Source organism: Ursus arctos, unplaced genomic scaffold (assembly GCF_023065955.2).
Source record: "Ursus arctos isolate Adak ecotype North America unplaced genomic scaffold, UrsArc2.0 scaffold_24, whole genome shotgun sequence".
NCBI lineage: Eukaryota > Metazoa > Chordata > Mammalia > Carnivora > Ursidae > Ursus > Ursus arctos.
The window spans coordinates 33,463,987-33,489,941 of record NW_026622919.1 but is presented as its reverse complement, the minus strand read 5'-3'; the positions used below and the strand labels follow the sequence as shown (position 1 = coordinate 33,489,941).

The window sequence follows — 25,955 nt, the reverse complement described above, 5'->3', positions numbered from 1 at the left end:
GATGATATCTCTGCCTTTGTGGGGCTTCTGTCCTAGAAGAGGAAACAGACACACTAGCAGTATTCATGGAGTGTACTGTGATGAGGTAGCTTCAGGGGGCTCTGCTGTGGGAGCACAGAGCAGGGGCACCTGGCCTCATCTAGGGAAGCTCAGGGAGGGCACCCCAGAAGTTCTGTTTAAGCTGCCATCAAGGGATGAGCAAGACGAAGATGTACAGGCCGAGAGGTGAAAGGGAGCACAGTCCACTGGAGGAACAGAACGAATGTCCTTATGTTTCCTGAAAGGCACAGAGCGGGAAGGGGAGAGGTGGGCCTGGATGAGTGAGCAGGGCCAGGTCATCATGAGGCCTGGCAGCCATGGCAAGGCGTGGAGGCGTCACTCTCACACCGTTCTGCCACTTTGGACAGGTATTTTCTGACTCCTGGAATGACTCTGAAATAGATACCCATCCCCACGCGCACGCACGCGGGAGCATGCGATCTCACGGGAATGCTGACTGCCCTGTCCCTTCTCACTGGAGGCAGCGCAGGGTCATTTCTGGATTATAAGCCATCCGCCTGGGCACTGGCTCACTCGCCTGCTGTAATCATCTTTTTCTCCCACCTTAGGACGCCACTCAGCCTCACACAACAGCAGCTCTCTGATGAAGAATAGAAGTGACAAGGGCAAAATCAGAAACCCTCCAGAATGTATTCAGTGGGGAACGAAAGGCGGAAAGGGCGGTTCTCTGGTTCCCAGCCGACACCCCTTGCCTGCTTTCTCTTATCAGAGGAGACTCCGTGTGCAGTATGCCTGACTGGCTGACGGGGCGATTCTTCAGGGGCTGTGCTCTGTGCTTGTCACTCCTACACTGGTCACTTTTAAGATGCATGGACTTCTGAATCTTTAAAAGAAAGAACTAAAAAGGAGATCCCAAAGGAAGTTAGTTGGCAGGTCATCTGCCGAGAATGAGGGAGAGAGTTGTGACAGGTTTGGGGAGTTTGAGAAGAAGAGGAAATACAGGAGGGAACTGACCAGGAATGAATGGGCGGGGGGAGGCTGAAGAGCAGGGTGGGCCTGGCTGGTAAATTTGTCATGGTGCCAGCGGATGCACGTGTGAGGTTTTCTCCAGCACAGCCCGGCAGCCCAGGAGCGGGAGCAGAGGAATCAGGTGGCTGGATGGTGGATGGATCATCCTGGATGCGTCTGGGAAAGCAGGGGGCGCAGCTTGACCGGGGGAGCAGTGATGGCGGTGGTGGTGGGAGGGTGGGGGTGGAGGGTGTTATTGGACTTACGAGCCCGAATACCGGGATGGACAGTGAAGAAGCGTCACCGGGGGGAACCAGTAGATTGGAATGATAGGGGAGGGCTCCAGGGGCTGGCGGGCTCGGTGAGGTGGAAAAGCACCATTAGGAAGAATAAGGAAGTGAGGGAGATAGATAGGAAGTCCATGATCAAGATGTGGGACTCCTTGCCTCAAATACTAGAAGAGGCAGTTGCAAGGTGCAGCTGAGTGAGTTGCAGGAATGAAGGTGAAGTCGTTGGCGTGTGGAGGTCAGTGAATTGTGAGGCCGGGAGTGTTGGTTTCGTCATGCACCTGAGTATCGCACTTTCTCAGCATTTAGCTGGAGTTATCGTTCCTTAGAAGGTGACGGTGGTGTCATGCCGTAATCTTCTTTGCAGTCAGGGGATGGACTTAGAGGGTCTATAGAGTCCTGTGAAAAGGAGGAGGAGCACTGTTCTTGACAGACCCTCTGAGCTCTGAGCTTCTCTCCTGATTGATAAGATAATCCCTTTGGAAGAGGTGATGGAATTCACAAAGAACATTTGTATTCCCTTGTAGAAGAAAGTTCTTCCTTTTTTTGTCAGCTCATTTCAGCATGATTGAAAAATCAGGGAGAAAACTCTTGTAAAAAGTTTAAGCCTGGAAGAAATACACTATCTGAGATGTCTAAAATCCTGGCCCCAGGGTCCAGCTCTTTGGCCCGACGCCAGGTCTCTTTACACCGCCGCTTCTTGGTGAAACAGAGGGACTTCACGGCGTCATGATGAGGACCAACAGGAGAGTAAAGCGTGTGAGCATTTACTGTGTGTCAGACACTGTGCTGAGCACATTCGTTTAAGTCTGAATATTTTTTATTCGTCCCCTTTTAAAGAGGTATTCGTCGAACCGGAAGAGGTCACCCATTTGCCCGACGTAATCCAACTATTAAGTGACAGAATAAGAGCCCTAAAGCCTGAGCCTTTAACCATCTCCTGTACTGCATCTTAAGGTGATATGAATACAAAAATAAGGCAGAACACTCACAGCACAAAGCTGAGGGGAAGATGGGGGAATGGGGCCCTGCAGTCACATATGCGTCATGTTAGAGGCTGTGTAGGCGCTGTGGGGGTTTAGCAGAGGGACCACTCCCTGCCTGGAGGACTCCCGGAAGGCTTCATGGAGGAGCTCGCCCATGGATTGAGTCTTGAGTGGGGGGTACGAGGCAGCTTGTCCTGTCAGTTGGTGCTTCTTCTCATGTTGGGCTGAAATACATCAGCCCGTTGTCTTTTCTCTATGTGTCCTGTTTGGCTCCTGAGGCCACAAAAAAATAAATAAATCTGTTCTATTTTCCATAAAATTGCACTTCAGATATTTGAGTACTAGAATCTCAGCTCTCTGAATCTCTTCTCCAGGTTAGACAACCTCAGTTTCTTCCTTCCCTTCTTTCCTTCCTGCTAAGTGCCGAGAACTGAGGCAACATGCTGTGCACTCGGAATACAGGAAGTTAAAAAAAAAAAAGAAAAAAAGCAGCAGCAGATGCTGCCCTCCAGGAACTTACAGTCTACTGAGAAAGGTAGACCAGAAAATATTGTTCCTTTTTGCATTCCGTCCCCTTTACCAAAATTCCCAGCACCCAGCACAGTGGCTGGACCATGACAGACACCCGGGGAGTGTTTGTTGTGCAGTTGACACACGAGGGCGCTATGTGGAAGGTAAGGCGGGGTGTTGTGGGGGGCCTGTTGGAAGACCTCAGTCAGACCGGGAAGGAGGGTGGTAGATCCCCCCAGCTGATCTAAGTGTTCAAGGATGAATAGGACTTAGCTAGGGAGGAAGAACGTTCCAGGCAGAGGGAGCACCCGATTCAGAGGCACAGGGGCAAAGCACAAGGTGGGGCGTGGTGTGCAGAGAGTCTGGAGAGTTGGCCAGGGCCAGATGATAGACGGTGGTGCTAAGAAGATTGGGCTCGATCCTGAGGATAGACGAGTAAAATGTTCAGATTTGCACTGTAGGAAAGGTCACTCTGGTGCACTAAGAAGAATTAACTCAAGGGAAGCTATATTAAAGGACCGAAAGGCCAGTATAAAGATTGTTGGAATAATCGCAATGGGAACTGATGAGGGCCTAAGCTCGTGGCTGTGGAGTAGGGGACAGGTTGGACCGGGCTTAGGAAGTAAAATCCACAGGACTTCCTGGTCAGTGGGGGTGAGGAAAGGGGGGAGTCTGAGTGGGCCACGGAGAAGACAGTGCCACCATTCACTCGGGTAGGGAATCGAGAAGGAAGAAGTTTCAGAGAGGTAAGGCGACGAATTTGTTTTGAACATACTGAGTTGGAGCGTGTTCGGTCTGACACGAATGGATTCGGAGGCCAGGAGAGCACTGGGTCAGAAGTGCAGTTAGGGAAGTCAGTAGCACGTCAGTGGTAGTTGTAACTCTGCGAGCGGATGAGCTCACCCAGGCGAAAGGTACAGAGAAGGAAGAGAAGAGGGTGAAGGGTGGAACCCTTAGAAGCACGACAGTTTGAGGAGCAGAGGGAACAAAGTTAGGCCTCGGGAGAGGCTTGGGGGTGGTCGGGGAGGGAGGAGGAAACCCAAAGGAAGCTAGGGAAGGATGGGGAGCGGTCAGCACTCTGCCAGGGCAGTTGGCTTTCCTTTGTGGTATCTGGATTGCCACAGGGGACCGCGTGGTTATGGCTGAGCTTCCATGATCGAGGGAGGACGGTCACACGCTTTTTCCATAAGGTTGGCTTTGAGGACCTGCTGCTCCAGGGCAGTGGTTCCCCAGATTCCCACGTAAGAATCAGACTCTATCCCAGAACCGCTGCATTGGATCACCTTGGAGAAGGGAAGAATGCCCAGGTGATGCTTCCCATTAGAAAAATCTGGGGATGAGGCTCCAGACCAGAGGTTGCTGATTAATAACCTGGAAGCTCTTTCCAACTACACAAACCACACCCCACCCTCCCACCCTACACACTGACGGGTTCCGCCTAAGGTTCTGGAGACTCCCCATCCTCTGAGCCACTGTTTCTGTGGCTCTCCTCAGATGTGGAGCTGGAAGTGCTCACCCACTCATCGGTAGGAGGGTTTCCGCGCAGCTGTCCGAGTATTCAGGAGTCCAGTGGAAATGCGGCATTGAGACAGATAATCGGTCTAGCGCTGCTTCTCTGAAAGCTCTCGGACTAGAGCACCCTCACTGCCCTCTGGTGTAAACAGTCCGATTGGCCACTCCATTTTGTGGAATAATGGGCCTGAATGGGATCCAGCATTTAAAAAAAAAAAACAAAAACCACCATATGTTAAAAAGCTATTAAAGAAGTTTGGAAGAGACACCATCTGTAGACAAGGAAGACGTTTTTAGGTGCTTGCCAAGGCCAGAGATGGCTCTCCTTGTTTATGTGTTTGAGACCTAACACTGCTCACTGTCCCTCATCGTGAGGTATATTTAATACAGCTATTCTCAGGATCAGCTTTGTAAATAAAGGCTTTGTCTCTACTAAAGGTATTTTATTAGGCGTAGAAGTGGTTCACAGGGTCTGTGCCCCTTGTGTGAAATTGCAAATCTATGAAATTCAAACATTGTCATGAATGAATAGTCAGGATAAATAATATTTCCTAAACACTTGATCTTGGGACATTATCTTTCCAGGATAAATAGAGATATGAATTATACTTATTTTAGTATTGTAGGGAGAAGGTACCTGCTGAGTAGAATACTAAGGAGCGTGGCTCCAAGGAGCATAGGGACCCCTTCTGTTTGGAGTTATTTTAGAATGAGAGATTTAAGGGCAGTGCCGCCTGGAGGTAAGATGGCTGGGAGATGCCTTCGTGCGCTCCTTGTCAGACCCATGATACTTCAGATCAAAATATAGCAAAGGTTTGTTCTTCACTCATGCAATACACATTTATTAGGCACCTTTTTTTTTTAAGATTTTATTTACTTTAGAGAGAGTGTGCGAGCAGGGCGAGGGGCAGAGGATGAGGGAGTGGGACAAACAGACCCTGCGCTGAGCGTGGGACCTGATGTGGGGCTCGATCCCACGACCCCGAGTCCATGACCCCCAGTCCATGACCCCAGCCGAAATCAAGAGTCAGACTCTCAACCGACTGAGCCACACAGGCACCCCTGTCAGGCCCCTATTATGGGCAAGAGCTGTGCTGCAGGCTCTTGGTTCTTCGGTATCTCCGGGACATCAGAATAACTTCAGGCTCAGCTCCGTTTGACCCTGGAGGGCGGCAGTTACGCGCCATGGGCAGCATGAAAGCTCCAGTGAAGACATGATTGGTAACTTCACGTTCCCACTTTAGGATGGAGCCGTGTGCTGAACTGTGTGGACCTTCCCATACCTCCAGAAGCCAAACAGCTTAGATATTATCCTTAAGTCTGAAAGGATCTGGAGGGAAGTGGTGAGAGCACCAGTATAAAGCCATCTGGCTTCTGAGGGTAAAATCAATACTTCGCATACCCGTTACATGTTATAGCCTGGAAGGCTCTAGCATGTGCACTGTCATTTGAATTTTAGCCTGATTTTGAGGATTATAAATAACTAGCAGTAATAATAACTAGCGTTATTATTGTTTTAAAGATTTATTTATTTATTTATTTTAAGAGAGAAAAAGAGAGCACGAGCGGGAGGGGCAGAGGGAGAGAGAATCTCAAGCAGATGCCACACTGGGCTCAGAGCCTGACGCTGGGCTCAATCCCACAACCCTGAGATCATGACCTGAGCCGAAACCTAGAGTCAGATGCTTAACCGACTGCGCCAGCCAGGCGCGCCTAATAACTAGTGTTATTATTCCTCTTTTACAGTGCAGAAAACGGAGGTGCCAGGAAGTGACCTGCTAGCACATACCAGCACCAGAACTGGCACTCGGTTTCCCATTCTGTTTTTTTTTTTTTAAGATTTTTTTTTATCCATTTGACAGAGAGACAGCCAGTGAGAGAGGGAACACAAGCAGGGGGAGTGGGAGAGGAAGAAGCAGGCTCCCAGCGGAGGAGCCCGATGCGGGGCTCGATCCCAGGACCCTGAGATCACACCCTGAGCCAAAGGCAGACGCTTAATGACTGAGCCACCCAGGCGCCCCTCAGTTTCCCATTCTTAATCAATGCTCTTTCTACCAACAGAGAGCTCAGGGACCTTATAACCACCTCATCTGTGCAAGAGACCTGCCCCTCCACCCCCTTCTCACAGTGGTCTTTAAAATAAGATATGAGTTGGTACTAAATGGAGGGAAGGGATTGCAGCTAGATTTGGAGCACAGGCCACAGCTGCTGGGCCTTGAAGGTGGACCCCACGGGCAGGGCGGGGAGGAGGGGGGGTGGTTCACCAGTAAACGGGGCGCCACCACCCACTTTGGATCTTGACAGCAGGAGAGTCACTTCCTCCATTCGAGGGTTGTAGAGCTCTTATCCAGTCCTCTTTATTTTAAAGGGCGGTCCAGTCCAGAAAGGGTTAATGGCTTACCTAGGAGAGATTTGGTGAATTCGCAAGTTCATTCCGAGCTATTTGATAGGTGTTTCTACAACAAATACACTCGGTTTTTATTTACTTTTTTTTTAAACAGTCTGAGGGATGTGAGAAAGCTCTTCTAAGTAGCTTTTCAACCCTAAAGGCATTTCTAAAACTCAAATGAAGCACAATGAGAAATTCTTTGGTTCAGCTGTTAGCCCTAACTCAAGGTTGGAGGACAGGTCCGCGGCTGTCTGAGGTAGTGACAGGAGGGTTCCAGGCCCTCCTAGGGGCCTCTTGGCGCCTTGGCTTTTTTTTGCCTCTCTCCTTATGGATGACTCTGATCTTCCTCTGAATCCATTATGTACCGTAGGTCCAAAGATAAAAAGCTGGGATTCTGCGCGCGCGCACGCGCACACGCACACACACACACACACACACACACACACACACACATTCATTCTGGGCTGCTCCTTGCATGAGTATACCAGAAACAAAATATGTTGCGTCCTCCTCATGGGAAAGATTGGCATTTCTCACACAGGGACCTGGCGGAGGAGCTCTCCTGGCCCTTTGGAACTTGCGTCTCAGCTAGGGAAATGAATAACACCCCGATTGGCCTCAGTGGAGTAGAAGTCGGGGCTGCGGGGAGGAGGGGAATCCTGGCCCCAAGCTCCAGCCACGGCCTAGGAATCGCTTTTACGCACAGGCGCCAAACTTGGCACCCAGGGAGACCAGTGAGTGGAGGGAAAATCATAACCAGCTTAACACAGTTATTTGGGCATTTTCCACACTTAACTAATGAAGTGGGCATTTTACAAGGCGTGTGCAGCGGCCCCTCCACAGGTAAGCAGGGAATCCCCAGCCCCCTCCTCAAGGCAGTAGGGCCTCCGAGGGGGGGCAGGGCAGAGACAGCTGAGGGCCAGCCTGCCCCTCCGCAGCTGTGCCAGGGAGCCCCTAGGTGCTCCACACCCCCACTTGGCTCCTCCATGGTAGCAGCAGGTCTCAGCTCCGCTGTTTGCTTTAATGGAGTGTTAACCCTAGGCCCTAGAACTTGTGTTAACACTTAACACGAGGCTGGAATTGAGGGGAGAGGCCTAGGGCCTGGTGGCTGAGAGCGGTTTGAGGGTTGAACTTGCGCGGCGGGGAGGGAGGAGGAAAGGCAAGGCGCACAGCAGTTGGACGTCAGCTGGGTTAAGCGGCCGACTGCTTTGCAAGACCAGGGTTCTGTCTGCTCCTGTTCTGTCAGGCCATGTCCCATCCTCTCCCTGGGCCTCAATTTCCTGGTCTTTAAATGAGTAGGTAGAACCAGATATACTCCAAGGGACCGGGACAGGGCGAGGGGAGCGCCGTGTAAGCCGCTCTCTCCAACTCTAGTGTGCACTCGACCCCCTGGGGATGTGATTTAAGTGCACGCTCTGCTTTATTAAGCCGGGGGCAGGGCCTGCAAGGGGCTGCGTTTCTCCCAGGCTTCTAGGCGATGCTGCTGTGCTGGCCGGCGGCCCACACTTGGACTAGCAAAGGTGTAGCACGCAGGACTGCGTTCTCCAAACTCATCTCTGCCCCTCACGTCACTCCCTGCACTCACTTCCTCAGCCGTGAGATGGGGACTAGTAAGAGTTGCCTTGCCTTCCTCTCTAGGGGTGTTGTGAGGATTAAGGGAGTGAAAGCACCTTGTAAAGGGTAAAGCAGGGTGCAGTGTATCATTGTTAAGATTTCTACACCTCATTGCTCCCACTGAGTGTTCCTGCAGCTTCTCCACTTTTCCCTACATCCTCACTGCTTTCCGTGCCCAGGCTGACGATGAGTCAGTGCGACCAGCCAAGGCTGAACAAACACTTGGACATGTCAAGGCAGGAAATGACAATTCCCAGGCACCCCCACTGTTTCAGGTGCGGAACAAGCGATGGACACACCTTGTGTGATAAAGTCAAGTGATACTGGGTTGAACGCCACCCCCACACCCACCCCCACAGGCTGCAAGACCAGGAAATGAGGCCAAAAGCCAAGGAAGTCCTTGTCCGGACAAGGGGCCGCACCAAGCACTAGTTAGGATTTCAGCAAATAAGTCACCAGTCTACCCTGTGATCCCATTTCGGCGCCTGCCTCTGGCCACCATGATTATATTTCTGTAGTGCCAGTTTGTTTGCTGAGGACCCTCACAGATGGTTCCACAGCTACCTTGGGAGGCGAGAAACTAAGGTGACAGTTAACTATACTTCAAATAAAAAGGAAAAAAGTAAAGAAACTAAGGTGACTGAAGCAAGTCATCTCCCCATCGAGAGCCTCAGGATCCTCATCTATAGAATGGAATCAACAGTGTCTGTGCTGCCCATGGTCCAAATTCTTCTGGTCCCACAGTCAAAAGGAAATAACTATGTGAAAATAGGCACCGATTCTGAGAAACCACGTGAGGTATTATTCTTCACGAGGGACCCTCCGCTCCAGTGGACGCTACTGACGGCCTTACGTGAGGAACATCCCTGCCTTGAGTTTGTACTCAGACATCCCCCCTGCTGTGGAATGTCCTCCACCCACGTCAAACCGCCACGACTGATGGAAACCGTCCCCAACCACCCCAGCTTCAGTGGGTGTCCCCCATTGTCCAAACAGTGCTGTTTCTCATCTTGCTCCTCTCGGGCCCTGAGGCCAAGTCTTTGCTGAACAGCTTTGCTGTAAGGGCCTGGAAAGTAGGGATCCTGTTATATAATATACCCCGTGTCAGAATGGCAGGCCAGGCACAAATCTTCGTCCCGAGACCCCTGCGGCTGAAAATCTGGTTCAGGTTTGCCCCTTGGAGTGAGAGCTGATGGGTTTTGATGGCAGAGAGAAGCAGAAGGCTGACCACACACTACAAATGAAAACGCCTCTTGCCCAAGCTGGGAGCACCATTTTAAAGCCCACGTGGTTAGGTGACTACCAAAATAACAAAACCAAACCTTGGCAGGGCATCAAACCAGTCAACTCCGAGACCTGCAGGCACATCCAGGACCCTCCTTCAGCTCAGAGTGGGTTCCTCCCTTCTTTCCCACAGCTACTGCCTTGGGGGCTTAGAGGAGCAAATGGCGGTAGGAGCCACTTTGCCCACCCTTCCCTCCCTGGCCTTTGAAATTCCTGAGGCCAGCAGGGGCCCAGGCCTGCAAAGTTGGGCCTCCAGACATGTCAGCCAGCCCAGGAAGCAGAGAGGTCTCATCTGAGGAAACACAGATCCTCAGGGAAGATCAAAAATAACCCAAAAGGACAAGCCATGCATGTCTGTGTATATTGAGTTTCACATCTGAAGTCCAGTCGTCGTGATAAATCTGATGATTTTGAAACATCTTCTTTAATTAATAAAAACAGAAGACTTCTTAGCCGCAGGTTTCAGACTTCAAAGTTCTCCTCAGTTGAGAGCCTCAAATTTGGCTTATTTGTGGAGTACTGAAATCTCTTTTAAGACAAACACAGGATTTGGGTTGGGTTGTTTGTCCTGCCTCCCAACTGCCCAACTGCAAGAACTACTTAAACATTCTGCAATAGGAAGGCTAAACTGGAACCCCCCTTACTGGTCCTGCAGTCGTATTTTCAAAATGAAAATTCGGCATGAATTTTAGTGGGGAAAGTACAGGCTTTGGACCTAGAATCAGAATCTTGACCGTACGCTTGATATTGTCATCTAGAGCAAAATTTTACTTTTTTGGCCTCAGTTGCTTGATCCGTAAAATGGGAATGTTAGCACCAACTTCATAGACTTATTGGGGTAATTTCAGTGAGGTCATGTATTGTAAAGTGGCCATGCCTGGCACAAAATAAACAATAAATGTTAGTTCTCTTGCTTTCCCCAATATCTGATCTGATCACAGGACTAATTGTTTGGGAATGGGACTATTCTAGAAGACCCAGTTTGTGTGCTTACTTGTGTTTAGAGATATAATTCCGTGAAGTTTTTCCACTCAAGGAGATGTTGTAATTAAAAGGAGATGTTAGGTTTCCGGGGATATAATTTGTTTTACGGTGTATTCTGAGTCTTGCCGTAGGAATCCCATAAGAGAGCGCCGTGTGTAGATTTTCTCTCCACCCTGAGAAGCAGGGCAGAGCATCGTGCAGGGAATATTTTCATTGCAGTCTAGCTGCAAAACGATTCTTCTCTTCCCACTTGGAGGGGTAGAAATCTTGACGGTGTCTGTTTTAAAGCAGAGGAGGAAAAGGTCTCTGGGATCCTGTCTGGGAAATGCTAGTGTCAGCCTGACTTGGAAAGCTCTTCTGTCTGAGGCACCTCCAGGTCTGCTCTGAGTGGGGAGCCTGTCGAAATTCTCCTTATTGAGCCCTGCAGTGATGACTGATCTCCCGGGCTCCCAGGCAAAAGGCAGGGGCCCGGCTCAATGACCTCCTAATGATGTGTGAGGGGCTCAGACATTCCTTGGCAATCAGGAAAGGGTGTCTCCTAGCAAGCTGTGTCCTGTTTATCGAAAGGTTGAGGGCTGGGGTGGCCGGACAGGACAAAGATGACAGGTAAAGGGACTTGATTTAAAAATGGACTCCTTCCAGCGTTGCTCTTCTGGTCCTTTCTGATCTGATGTATGAAATTTGTACAGAGGTCGAATTGTTTCTGCCGTTTTCACACACAGGTTGGTGCACATTCCTGACACAAATTAAAAGGAAATATGTCAGATGTACACAGGGATGAGTCAACATCGCGTGCGGCCGGCCGTGGATACTAGGAGAGGAGTCAGATGCGGGCCTTGGAGCTGCAGGCTCCCCGTGGCCCCAGCCGTGTCAAGACCGGACTCAGGGGAGGCCCCCCCCTCAGATGTTCCTCAGGGGGCTACTGTCTGCATCCCAGAGCACGTGTTTCCGGCACGGGGTGTTTTTTTCTCTCTCGGCTTTTTCTTCCTGTTTGTTGACTTGTTTTATAGTGATTGCCAAAGTTACAGGAAACATATAGACAGGTATAAAGTAACAGAAGAGTCCCCAGTCACCCAGCTACCCAGACACAGCCATGATTAACACTTGGTCGTAAATTTTTTTAAAAAATGTTTTTCTATACTTCCTTTACATTGCTCGGTAATACGAACTGTGCAGTTTTGTTTTGCTTCTTTTATTTAACATTATATCTTAAAGAACTCCCCCCATTATAAACATTATTTTTCATGACTACCTAATATTCTAGTGCAGGAAGGAGGTTTGATTTACCTCACAAACACCCGATTTTAAGCAGTGTTCAAGTGGCGAGGAGCATCTCTATGCCTGAAGATTTGTTGGCATCTTATTTACTTGGGCTAGATTTCTGCAGGGAGAATCCCTAGATCAGTGGTCGGGCATGTTTTTAAAAGTCTCTTACTACGTATTGCCAAATTGCCTTTCCGGTAGTTTATAACAATAATATTCCCCACCAGCAACAGTCCATCTCGTTTTCTCCTTACCCATGTTGAGTATGATCCTGTTTATTTATTAAAGAATGTAGGAGCCGAAACATCCCCCGCAGGTGTAGGGAGAGGTAGGGAGATTGTGAGGATGGAAGGGAGCTAACCTGGGAGCTAAGAGCCACCTGCCCTGCCCTCCTGTGCCCCCTGCAGGCATCCTCAGAGAAGTGGGGGCCACACAGCCACTCCAATGCTGTGAGTCCCCGTCAAAGGCCCTTGCTGTGGAACCACACAGAAGCACTCAGCCTTAATAACGGAGTTCCCACACCAGCGTCTCTCATGTAGCGCTTGTCTTCTGGCCTAGAGATGTCCCCAGATCACGGTCTTCCCTTTCTAAGCCTTTCACGGAATCGCGGCGCCCCTCTGAAGAGCTGCCCACGTACTCCCGTGGTAGTCCTCCGTGTTCAGGTGGCCCTGCGCGGCCTTACCGGCACTCCTCCATGCACGGTCTGATCAGATGCCCCCACGGCCTGGAAGGCAGACACTCAGTCCCCTGTCCTGTAAGTGAGTTCCTTTCCTCGGGCTGCCGTGTACCAAACCACCACCGCCCTGGGGACGGAGAACAATGGAACTTTATTCTCTCAAATTTCTGGAGGCCAGAAGTTCAAAGTTACGGTATCAGCAAGGTCACGCTCCCTGCAAGGGTTCCAGGGGAGAATCCTTCCTGGCTTCTTCCAGCTTCTGGTGGCTGCTGGCATTCCTCCTCTTGTGACAGCATGAGTCCAGTCCCTGCCTCTGTCTTCACATGGCCTTTTTCCCACCCTGTGATTTTCCTCTCCTTTCTGTCATAAGGATACCAGTCACTGGATTTAGGACTCACCCTAACTCTAGGACACTCTTATCTTGGATCCTTAATTATTATGTCTGCAAAGACCCTATTTCCAAATAAGGTCCCATTCTGAGGTGGGCATATTTTAGGGGGAAATGCAGTTTAGCCCACTCACTACAGCAGGTAAAGAAACCAAGGTCCAGAGAGGCTAAATGACTTTCCCAAGGTCATACAGTGAGAAAAATAGCAGGAGATGGTATGTGAACCCATCTTCTGCTTACCATATACTTTTTTTTTTAAGATTTTATTTATTTATTTGACAGAGCACAAGTAGGGAGAGCAGCAGAGGGAGAGGGAGAAGCAGACTCCCCACTGAGCAGGGAACCCAATGTGGGGCTCAATCCCAGGACCCCAGGATCATGACCTGAGCCAAAGGCAGATGCTTAACCATCTGAGCCACCCAGGCGCCCCCATATACGTTTAAGTAAGAAAAAACAAACAAACAAAAAACCAACTTATGGTATGAATGCTTAATTATGTTTTCTGGTTCATGGAAAATGAAATATGGTACCTTTTACCCTCAGATACATCAAACATCATCTGACCATTACTCTGTTACTGTATTATTATTAATTACACTTGAAACTATTCATGCCAGTGTGACGAACCCCTTGTGTGGGAGTCACTCATGTATTGTCCATATGGTAAGTGGGGAAATAAAGACCTAGAGTGGCCAGAAAAGTTAGTGGGAGAAGTCCAATTATAACCTTGGTATCTTGAGTTGTGATCTGTCTCCTCCTCTTTAAAGTTGGAGTTGTGATCATACATTGCTCTTGTGAAAGCAGTTGCCAAAACAACCACTCTGTTAAATTGTAAAGAAATCTTGGTGTCTCAGTTACTGCTGAACTCCTGTCCTCTGGCTTAGGACCCCTTGATAATGTTAGCCACACAGGGCGGCCTGTTCATGGACCTATGATGAATGATGAATAATCCCTTCCCAGCAGTGGCCCCGGGGGCCTGTGAGAACAGATGTGCACAACGTCATCACATCGAGCACGTCAGCATCTCTGCCTTGCCAGCATTAGCGAGGGCATTTCGCTGCTGCTGGTACCTTTCCTTTCTCTTGCTCAATTTATTTCTGACCTGGAGTAGCCAATCCTTTAATTTTTTTTAATGTTTTATATATTTAAGTCATCTCTAAACCCAACACAGGGCTCAAATCCTCGACCCTGAGATCAAGAGTTGCGTGCTCTTCCAACTAAGCCAGCCAGGCGCCCCAATGGAGTAGCAAATCCTTTAAAAATGGCCTAACCCCAGGGCACCTGGGTGGCTCAGTCGGTTGAGCATCCAACTCTTGATCGTGGCTCAGGTCTTGATCTCTGGGTCATGAGTTCAGGCCCTGCATTGGGTTCCATGCTGGGCATGGAGCCTACTTAAAAAAATTAATAATTTAATTTAATTTAATTTGAAAAATAAAAATGACCTAACCCCAAAACCCAAACCCCACAGCCAAATGGATAAATATGGGATAAATGTGGCACACCGTCACGAGTTTGGTGATCATTAGATAATCTGAGTCATAAAAGACTGCCGGGATCTAGGCCCCTTGCTGTATACCATGTCTGTGGGTGTGGGGTCATGGTTACCTGGGGAACCACCCTAAAGGATTGAGAGAGACAGACAGGGTCCTCATATTCTCTCACCTTCCGACAGTGAACCAATCTCTGTTAGTCACAACATAGTGCATAGTGACATAGTAAAATAGGCCTGCAGCCATATCCGGGTACCAAGTAGAGCTGCTGGCCTCGGTCTGTGCTTATATGAACCAGCGTGTAACACAGAGAGGAGCTCTCCCCCACAGTACCAGTCTCCAGCTCTGTTGCGTGAGCTAGCTTGGAGAACAGGCAAGGAGGCTCTCCGATCGTTGCTTCCATCCTGCCTAGAATCCTTTCTCAGTTCTCATGGACATCATTATTGTTGTGAGCTCTCACCCAGAATGGCTTGTGTTTAGTGACAAGTTTTGCTCCTGCTCCCTGGCCTCGCTGGTGGCTGGAAATCTGATCAGCAGGCTCTCATCAAAGTCCAGATCCTGACTACACCTAACTGACGCACAGGGAAGGCTGTGTCGCGGTCTCCTAAATAGCTAGGGTGTGATTAGACACTGTCAGCTCCGAGGAACACCCCACCTCCCCCAGGCCCCCTCTTTCCCTCGGGCTCCATTGCCCCTCAACAATGGGATACAAAAGACAGAGCACGTGTTCCCCTAGGCTCCCCAGGAGCTGCAGGCTTACCAGCTGTCACAGCATGTCTTTAATGGGTTTGTGAAACCCAAGAACCTGACCCATTTCTCCTCTGGGGAAAGACTGTAACACAGGAGGCCAAGCTGGGAAGCAGGATTCGGGAAGCCCACCTGTATGAGCCCGGCTCTCTGTGCCACCCAAGGCCGATTGTTCAGTTCTTCCAATTCCCGGGGTGTCCAGTCTAAAATACATGCACAGAAGGCAGTAGAGTGATACCGTGACATTGTTTTCTGCTCACCTATAACCTCCTTCCTTCCTGTTATTTAATTTTAGCTCCCTTTTCTGCCTACGTCCAGCTCATTCCTCCCAATCCTGGCCCTAGATATTTAGGCGCTGGGCTCCTACCCAAAAGGTATTGACTCCAAAGTGACTGTCAGATTTCTTAGATGGTCCTAATCAGTTGATAAGCAAACATATTTTGAGTAAGTGATGCGCGAAGTCCTGTACTTATTACAGACTGGTGGATTATGGAGGAATCCGTGCCCTCGAGCAGCTTCTAAACTAGGTTGGAGAGCAGATCATGAGAATAACATAAGGCAGGGTGGGAATGACGCCATGGAACTGGTCTAATTAACCTGGGATCCGAAGATGGGCTTCAGAGAACCATACAAAACTGTAATCACTTTACAACGTTGTATGAAATTGCTTACATAATTTCATATATGCAGACGTACATTATCTGGGCAAGTTCATTGTTTTCATCAGCTTCACCAGAAAGGTAAAGAACCTACCATGCAAACAGACTTCCTGGAACAGCTCTCATTATAACTCGGGTGGTCCCTCAGGGTTTCACTGAGCAGGTGAGACTTGAACCCAATCTTAGAAAATGCCGTGCAGGGGCGCCTGGGTGGCACAGCGGTTAAGCGTCTGCCTTTGGCTCAGGGCGTGATCCCGGCGTTATGGGATCGAGCCCCATATCGGGCTCTTCTGCTATGAGCCTGCTTCTTCCTCTCCCACTCCCCCTGCTTGTGTTCCCTCTCTCGCTGGCTGTCTCTATCTCTGTCAAATAGATAAATAAAATCTTTAAAAAAAAAAAAAGAAAAGAAAATGCCCTGCAGAGAATAGCAGGGTGGGAGGCAGCCCTAAAGGAAGGGGTTCCCAGGAGGCATCAGAGCAAGACTGTCACACCTAAACCCGTGCCCTTAAGTTGCCTCACCTCTCTCCCTCAGCCTCAGTAAAATACACATCTGTAAAATGGTGACCATTGCTGCTTCCCAGAGTTTTGTCAGACCATGAACTTTTTTTTTTTTTTTGGCTCACTTTGTACCCCATACCTCAGTGCCGTGCTTGATTCATATCGTAGTGGACACTAATCAATGTTTGAGGAATGTGTGAGTTAACTGAAATAATAAACGTGAGGGGGCTTTGCAAACCGCAGAGCATTGCTTCAGCAAAAGACCTTTGTTGCTCAGTACGTATATTTTGTGCTTTGCAAACAGCCTGCACTAAGTGTCTTCACCCCCCTTGAAACTGACCCTTTCTCCCGTAATGGGACTCAGAGGGCCAGCTCATCTGATGGAGTGTCTCTGGGCTGACCCGATGAATGATAGCTGTGCCGACAACGCTGATACGATGTGCAGTTGCCTAAGAGCGCAGAGGTGACCTCACTCTCCAAGGGCTTGGCCTCTTAACCCCAGCCCTTGCTGACACACACACACCTGCAGCTCTCTCTCACTCAGGGTCCGGGAGAGTCCATGAGCTCCTTTGCTGTCCTCATCTGCACCGGCAAGGGTGGAAGGGAAGGACAAGGAAGGGGGCACTGCAGAGCCGCTGCAGGGATTCTTTCCAGCACAATAAGCAAGACCACTAATCGTATCCTCTCTGTGACCTCTCAGGGCAGTAGGGACGATCCAGGGCTCCCCTGCCAGCTGCTGTTTGTATCCCCAGCCTCCTACCCGCACCATCCTAGCAATGCCCATGTTAAGAGAGAGCAGATTAGATCTTCTATCAATGTTTTTTCCCTCCCGTGTGCCGTCCAACAGATAGGATGACTCATCAGCATTACCATGATACCCCAAGGAAGCTGGGCTGGTTGGGAGTGGGAAAGATTTTTTAAAGGTCTTGACTGAAGGTGACAGGAGTTCTCAGAACAAGAGGTGATTTCTCCATGTAACAGTTCTCCACTGGAAGGGAGGGGAAAACAAAGTAAGAAGAAATCAGAGAAGGAGACAAACCATAAGAGACTCGTAACTCTAGGAAACAAACTGAGGGTTGCTGGAGGGGCACGGGGTGGGGGGAATGGGGTAACCAGGTGATGGGAATTAAGGAGGGCACGTGGTGTAATGAGCACTGGGTGTTCTTTCTATGCAGCTGATGAATCACTAAACTCTACCTCTGAAACTCATAATACACTGTATGTTAATGAATTGAATTTAAATTTAAAAAAAGTAACAGTTCTCCACTGCAGATGCAGCTAAGAGAAGCAGTGTGTAAACCGATAGAAGGAACTGCAAGCTAAGAATTAGGGGCCTGTGTTCGGGATCCGTCACTTAGAGACTTCGAGCGTGCGTTAATCTCTGAGCTTCCAGCCTCTCCCATAATAATTGGAGTAGGACCTGCACTACCTCTCAGGATGGTTGTGATCGTCAGCGTTGACGATGATGCTTCCAGTGGCATAAAGTTGGATGTATTTGCTGTTATTAACAATAAGAGCGTATACGTGTGAATGGTAGTGTATACACGAGCACACCGGTTATGTGCCAGGGGATGGATTGTGCATTCATCTCGAGCAATCCTCACAACAACGCTGTAAGGTTGTATTGTTCTTCCATTTTTATGGATGTGGAATCAGAGGCTCAGAAAGGTAAAGAACTTGCCCAGACCCACACGATTAATATATGTTGAGAGCCTACATTTCAGTCCAGCTCTGTTTCCATTCTCCACCAGCTCATGATTTCTTTTTCTCCTGTCTGCTGTTGTTTTGTCCCTAAAATACCACATGCTCCTCTGGCCTTTACCATCCATCGTAGACCGGCCCACCGTCTTACCCGAACCCTTCTTGTGCTAACGTCTTGCTGGCTTATTTTGTTTTCTTCTTCCTCTTGGCCCCGCTATCTGCTTAGCTGCCCTGACCACTAAGAGCGGCGTGTACTAACGCTGGCTGAACACCTTGTAGGGGCAGGCACGCTGCTCTTGTGAAGTGACAGAAGGTAAGGGCGTCCCCGTTCTTGAGACAGACTCTGAGACATGTCTGTCCATAAGAGAGCTGCCACGACAGCCCTGAGGGTCCAAGGGGGAGGCGTGTCCGTGCTTTAGTGCTAATTCCCTCATCTGGCAATCACTAGGCAAACCCGTCCCAGGCCGACTCTTCAGAGGCGCACTGAAGCGATAGCTCTTGATCTTGTCAGTTCGGAGTGGGGCAGCACCGGGGGAGAACACAGGCCCCTGGCAGGAACCTGGCTTAATCTTTCATTCCTTCGAGGCAGGGTTATTAGTTCTACTTCAGAGATGGAAAAAGGAGACAGAGGGACTTGCCTAACATCACTTAGTGAGTGGGTAGTGGAATCAAAAGCTTAGCTTATGTCATCAGTCCCTGTGTGTCCTTAGGGCCTGGGCACCTTTGAGTTGTTGCTAACACTGGTCTGGGGGTGACTGTGGGCTTGGCACTGCCGAGGCACAGCTGCACAGTTGAGGCCCTCGGAGGGCTGACGCTCAGAGCCCCCCCCCCCACGAGCAGCACCTGGCTCCCCAGGTCCATCCTGACCCTACCTGATGAAGAGAGAAGGTGGTATTGGGCAGCTCCCCATTCCTGGGTCCCACCTGACTAGCCGATGCCTGGCAACCCAGTCCCAAGGTGGGCGTCTTCTTGGGGAGACACATTTATAGATGTTGCCCACCCTCCCAGCACCGGGACTCTACCCTACAATTAGGCAAGAGATAAATCAAAGCCAAACTTGGCTGATGACATTCAGGAGCCAGTGGTGACCCTTGCCACACATATAAATCCCAGCGGGCTGGCCAAGGGCCTTTGTCTGGTCAGAAGAGCTCAGGATTATCTGGCCCTCTTTGCTGATGTATGGAGTCACCGGCTGTCGGAGTGTTTACTAACGGTTATCACCTCGGTGCTTTGGCCATTATCAGAGGCAGGGCCGCCTGCCGGGGCTGGGGCTCGCACCCTCTCTATTACCACCTGTCATTGGCAGAACGTGTGCGCTGACGCTGCCCAGTCCCGACCGCCTAGGGAAGATAGTTTCTGACGGCTGATCAAAGAGGAGAAGCAAGGCCTGATAAAAAAGTGTGTGTTGTGCGTACTTTTAACTTTAGGAAACATTGGCATTTGCATTTTTTCCCCATCTTCCTGGTCCTGGCAGGAACCAAGCCCAATAAATGCAGTGGATTCAGTTACCTAATCACTGGGGAAAATGGTATGTGCTTAAAGCAACAGAGCATGACGATAATCTCCTTCCAAGAGAGAGTAGACGAAATAAGCTTTCACAGAAGACTTGCTGTATAATAGAGTAGAATAATTTAAATGTAGACTTTGAAGTGATCTTGCACGTAAAATCTCATCCTGGCACCGAGCAGAGCGCCTTGGTTTTGGAACTAGAGAGCCGCTTTGGGTTAAGGAACAATTTTTGCTGAAGATTCCATCACCCAGCTCCGTTGCTGGCATCCCCCAAATGGTGTCCCTGTTGTCCGTCTGTCCTTGGGCAGTTGGGAGACTGCGTGCGGCAGAGCGGGACGAGCCCCAGACTGAGGCATCAGGTGGTGGGAGTTCTGGAACCAGGTCTGTCACAAACCCGCTGTTGGATCTTGGGCCGTCACTGCGGAGCCTCCGATGTAGCATGAGGAGGTTGGGTACAGGTTAGAGGCTAGAGTGGTACGGAAACCTTTTGGAAGCTTTAAGCTACGTAGCCCCTTTTTAAAAATGAACTGTCAGGGGAAGCCCTATTGCCCCAAAGAAAGCAGAGGAGAGGTGTTTGGGTTGAACCTGGCGAGGAGGCTCTCTGCCCTTGACCTACTTCTGAAGCAGTCCCTGAAGCCCTCGGGGGCACCCTGTAGCCCCGAACATGTGAGAAACCACTAGCCCAGCGACGTGGAGGTCCTTTTTCGGAGTCTCCGGTCTGATCCAGCGGCACGAGGCTGCCCTCCGCGCGGCTTCATGGCGGCGTCTCCTCCAGGAGCTAAAGCGGACCCTGGCGGGGGTTGGGGGGCAGGGGGCGGGTAGACGGAAGAGCGGCCGCTCTCCGAAAGCGCGGACTCAAGGTCGGCTGTCTGTGTGCCGCAGGTACCTTCGACCGGAGCGTGACCCTGCTCGAGGTGTGCGGGAGCTGGCCCGAGGGCTTCGGGCTGCGGCACATGTCCTCCATGGAGCACACAGAGGAGGGCCTGAGGGAGCGGCTCGCCGATGCCATGGCCGAGTCACCGAGCCGGGACGTGGTGGGATCCGCAACAGGTAAAGGTGGCCTCGGACTTGTGGCCCGGCGCGGCCCGGCCCGTGTTGGCGTAGACCTGCTCTGGCGGGAGAGGGTGTCCGCTTGTTTTAACCGTGTGTTTCTTTGGTTAGCGCTGTGACGGCCATCAGTTTGGAAGTCTCTGGGATTGGGGGAGCCCTGTGTGAAGGACTGCACTGGGGCCCCGGGGACTGCACTGGGGCCCCGGGGCCCCCTCCTCCGTGGAATAACGCACCGGAGAAATGCGGTGATAAACACACCTGTGTCGTATATGTGGCTCCCAGAAGGACTCCTTCTCCACGGGAGGGGACAGCCTTGGAGTCCCTAGGTCCTCAGCAGCCCTAAGGCACGGGGTGTGAAGGCAGCACACCTGCGTCATGCTCGAGGCTCTGTGGATTAGCAAGCGTCAGGGGGGCCTGCCGACCCGGAGGGCGCAAGCGTGAAGCAGGCAGGGCTGGTGGGAGCCCCCAGGCTGCTTTTTCTGCTGCTGCCTTTGCCCTTGCACTCCTGCCTGTGAGAGGGCCCAGCAGCCGGAGCCCGGGGCAGCTTCTGGAAACCCGTAGAGCAGTCAGAAGACATCCTTAGAAGATGGGTGAGCCCTGTGCCAGCAAGCGGGCATACACGTGCACGCGTGCACACACACGTCTGCTCACATACGCGTTCACGTGCGCACATGCATGTGTCCACACACATACACAGCATGCAGTTAGGAAAAGACCGCGATTCTCCCATCTGCACATGGTCACAGTACAGCCTGCCTCTCCTTGTTTCCGAAGCACCTCCTCATTCTCGATCTCCGTGCTGCTAATGCGTGCGCTAGCCCAGCTTTAGGCCCAAGAAAGACTTGCCCAGCAGGCCTCATCCCCACATCCTGAGGTCAACAGGAACGTCCTACCGGGCCGAGCAGATCCTGGCTGTGGGCCTGCCCGCCCTTGCTTGCCCCAGACCTCTCAAGACTGTTACTCTTTACTGTGAACATTACCGCCCCTGCTGCACCGGCCTACCTGGAAGGAGGATCCCAGCGAGGAGAAGCTTACAACCTGGGGTGGGAATCAGGACCAGCAAGATTTAGAGAGGCAAGCGTTTTTGGAAGGGCTTGAAATGCCTGACGTCATCACACATCCGTCTCACTTCCGTGTGGGTCCTCCTTAGATAGGGGGCAGTTAAGCCTTTCCCTGTCTGCTTCCCCTCCCATTCAGTCCTCCTGTTCCTGCGCTAAGGGGAGAGAGACAGATGGTTCTCATCTCCACCTCCACAGCACCCGCTCTGTGCCCGCGCGCAGTGCTTGTGCGGTACTGGGCAAATGGACAGAGCGGATTCAAGAAGGGGAGAGAAGGAGTGTACCTGGAGATAGAGAGGTGCCTCGCCAGGCCGCAGGAGACAGCCATCTCTCAGGGCCAGCCCCCTTCCACACCCCCTTCTTCCCTAGAGAGAGAGGAGATGTGGATCTTGGAAGCGGCAACAAGCCATGCCCGCTTCCCTCGTGCACACACGTGCACAGACCACTCTCCCCATCATCCAGCCCTCCAGCTCGTGGACGGTAGCCCACCGTGCCGTTGTTCTTCTCCCTGCGTCTGCAGATGACGCAGGCTCTGCCATTTACAGGGGCTCTGACCCCATTTTCTTTGGAAGCTGGTGGAAGGGGGGGAAGCTTTTCCCTTTCCGAAACTCCCGCCTAGCACTGCCTTCCCCCTGCAGCCCTGGGGCCCCTGCCAGCCCCTGCTACATAAACCAGGGCCTGGTGTCACCAGACTGACTCTCAGGAGCCACCCTTGAAAGGGCTCGAGCAGCTCTGTCGAGCACCCTCAGACACCACTTGGAGCCCCTCAGTGTCTTCCAGCAAGCAGATTTAAAGGTACGCTGGGTCAGAGTCGGAGAACTTCAGCCTGGCACAAACAGTAACCTGAACAAACCTGGCAGCAGTTCATCTGCCAGACAGCTGAGGGATTCAGGAGTGTCTTTGTGGCCTTAAGCAGCTTTGTGAAATTAAAACAAAAAAGAAGAAGAAGAAGAAGAAATGAGAGAGGAAATTAAAACGGCATGACCCACAAGTCAGAAAATAAGAGATGTCCTTCTTGAGCAGAGGAATTTCATTTTCTCCCCAAACTGTCAGCAAGAGGGATTCATTTGGGGTTTTTTTGACCATATTAAATGTATCAATTTTTAAAAATCTGCCTCTATTTTAAAGGTCAATAAGTAAAGCAGATATTATGCAAATTAACTCGTTTCCCTCTGCCGTTGCTGAGAATCACTTGTCCCATCGTGCAACTCCCGACGAAGTGCCAGGCTAGTGGGGCGGCCCAGGGCCTCGGGAGGGCAGCCCAGCACACCCAGAAACAGCCTGGGGGAGACGATGTGACTTGGATGCAAATTTCCAGCAAGCCACCCTTTGCCATAGCAGCCCTTCCCTCTCTGTCTTCCCACAACCCTGCTTCTCTCGGGGGCTCACAGGACCTACAGATAAGGTGACATTAAGTGCTTGCCTTACTCCGAGGCACCCGAGATGATCAGTCCTGAAGTGCCCTCAAGCAGGCACTTCGTGTAGTCTCGCAACCATGACCGGTGGCCTCTCTATCGAGGTATGAATGGAGCATGCTCTCGTGACCCCCAGCACTGAAGCCTATTCTAGAGCATGCCTCACTGTTGCACAGGCTTCACTAGTGATGTGCTGGGAATTATTTACCAACCAGCTCTCCAGAGGGAGCGGAAGGCCCTGCTTGGTAGCATTTGGACATTTCTGTAGTATAGAAACTCGCGTTATGGCCAATTTCAAGCCATCAACATGGTGTCAGTTGGCTAGCTGAATTCCTGAAAATGGAGCAGTCAGCTGGCTCCAGCACCCTACCCGGAAGCTGAACCGTGGGCAAGTTATCTGTCCCCCAGAAGTAAAGCAAAACCTTTGAAAGCCGGTCTATTCCAGGAGTGGTCTGCAAACCCACAGCACCCTCTCTACCTGGGACCTGGTTAGAAATGCATAGTCTCAGACCCCACCGAGCCCCGCTGAGTCCGCACCCACATCCTAACAAGGTCTCTGTGCACATTTGATAACGTCCGTCTTGAAGCACGGTTCACCTAGGAGGCAGGTGTTGGTTCTGTCCTCCGTGAGGGCTGCTGACCAATTAGTCCGGTCTCTGTGATTTGCAAATGTGCTCTAACATCGCTGGCTGAGTTGCTGTCTTGCTGTATCATTCCACCCCTTGGCCCTGTTACCCTCCCATTGCCCCTGTTCAGCAAAACTCCGAATCAAGGTCAACCCAGTTCTGCCCTTACACTTCGGTTGCTGAAGGAGAACCACAAAGAGTTCAGATTGGCGCCTCTGCAGATTTCTGGCGTCTACTCTGCAGTGAGCCAGGCGTGGCCTTCTCTGTTTTTCTCGTAGCCCCTCCTCCTAGTCTGTTTCTGCTCTTTTGCAGCAGAAACAAGCAAGCAGCACCTAGAACAGTGTCTGGTGCAGAGCAGGCCCGTGGTCACTGTTTGCTGAGTGAATGAATTCTCCATTCAACGTACATGTGAGCAGTTCTGCTCCAGCCCCTGCCTCCTGCTGTGGCTTCTGGCCTGGTTTCCTTCTCTTAAAGATTCCACTGATCTCTGGTCCCCTAAGAGTTTATGTTTTCTTTTCTAATATTTTTCCTCCGTTTTTGCTATTTTTTAAAATATGGTGCATGGGCTCAGTCCATCGTTTTGAAATCAGTCTCTTTTCCTTCTGTATGGATAGTGTTTGAGACTCCCCCATTCTCCTCAGATCTCTTACCCCACCATCTCGTCTCTCACTCTCAGAAAATGGTGGTCATTGTTAAAGAAATCTCTTGACTCCACACACCTAGATCCTACCCGTCCCCACAACAGCCTCCCCCCTCCTCCTGTCACAGAGGAGGGAGCAGTCCCAGCCTCCGGAGCCCGCCCAACCACGGTAGCTGCTCCCCCAGAGCCACCACTGGACGGTTGGCTTTAGTGCCGTGAGCCTCGTCCCATGATCTGGAAGTGCTCCCCTGTGGCTCCTGTCCCACCTCGCTGTCCTGGTTTTACGTCTGCCTCTGGCTACTTCTCCTCCCTCCCTTTTCTGGGTTTTCCTTCTCTGTTGGCCTTAAGTGTATTTCTCAAAGCCCTGTCTTGGCCCTCTTCCCTCTCCCTCAGTCAGGACAGGGCAATCTCCTTGGCTTCTGGGGCCTCAGTTACTGGCTCTAAACTGACTATCTCCAAATAATCTCCGAGCTGGCTTTCTTTCCTGAACTCCAGAACCACTTATGCGGGCACCTCCTGACATTTCCACAGGTCCAAAAGCTGAACTCCTCTCCCCCACCCCTGGCCTTCTCTGGGTCCACCCCATCTCACTGTGTACAAAGCCCTTCGTGACCAGCCAGTGCCCTGTCTCCAGACTCCTCTCCTGCTGCTCTGTGCAAGCTCCAGCCAAGCTGAACTCCCCAGAGGGTCGCTAAGCACGGTGCTCTCTCTGCCCGCCAGGCCCCCTGCACATACTTCTGCTCGGAATGCTGTCTCCCACAGCCCCTCCTCTCTCTATCGCCCCCCTCAAAACAACCTAATTCCTGCCTCGCAGACATTCCTTTCAATATTGCCTTTTCTAGAAAAATAGCATTTTTTAAATAAGCAAAACATGTACTTACTCCAGTTGTTTTGTGTCTAGGTAGATATAACCTAATACCAACAAATCTTCATAAACACCTGGATACATATTAAGTGCATTTTCTCTTTAGACTTTAACTCTTTCCATCTTTAGCTAAACCTCGTTCTTTCATCTTTGCTCTCTCCCACGTCCAACGGCAAAAGCCCCGGGACTCATTCCCAAGCCCCGATCAGCTTGACGCGTCTCTGTTGCAGGCAGCCTCCTTTTGCCATTGTTGACTCAGCTCTCAAGGTCAAGAGGGACTGTCTCTTCCCCCTGACGGTGGCTTCCTACAGTCCCAGGAACACCGTTTCTCCTTTATAATCACAGCACTAAAGGTAGGAAAGAGGCTTCATCCTTTTCTGTCTACCGTCTCTACAACGGACCGTTCTAGTCCAGAAGCAGTTACTCTAACTGTGAGCAGTTACACGATGGGCTCAATCTCTGCCTCTTGCCTTCTGTCAGACAGACATTTACTTCCTTACCCAAACATACAAAGCTTTCACAAAACAGTATTATAAGCGATGCATTCTAGCACTTTCTATTTTCTTCCATTTTTTTGAGAACGTGGTCGTGACCCACTAAATTGATTTCACAATATGTCAGTGAATTTCAGTCTAGTGTGGAAACCAATGCTCTAATTCATTCAGCCAAATCCCCTCAGTTTTCCTGTATGTATATTAATTACAAGGATTATTTTTAACTAAAGCTCTTCCAAAGATTTGTCAGAAACTACTTTTACTTCTTGAAAGGGCTGTGTCTTTTTTCCTTCTAAACATGA

At 50.7% G+C, this 25,955-nt stretch overlaps 1 protein-coding gene across 19 annotated transcripts in view; it reads left to right on the top strand.

Annotated features, from left to right (window-relative positions):
• BCAS3 (BCAS3 microtubule associated cell migration factor) overlaps window positions 1-25,955 on the top strand; it is a 578,553-nt gene that overhangs the window by 534,510 nt on the left and 18,088 nt on the right. For 17 of the 19 annotated variants that reach the window (XM_057317873.1, XM_057317874.1, XM_057317870.1 and 14 more), the window contains one exon: window positions 20,388-20,555. In XM_057317873.1, coding sequence (XP_057173856.1) covers window positions 20,388-20,555 — 168 coding nt within the window. Of the gene's footprint in view, window positions 1-20,387; window positions 20,561-20,666; window positions 25,115-25,955 lie in introns of those variants that run through there. The other 2 variants (XM_057317875.1, XR_008961213.1) reach the window with 2 other exon arrangements.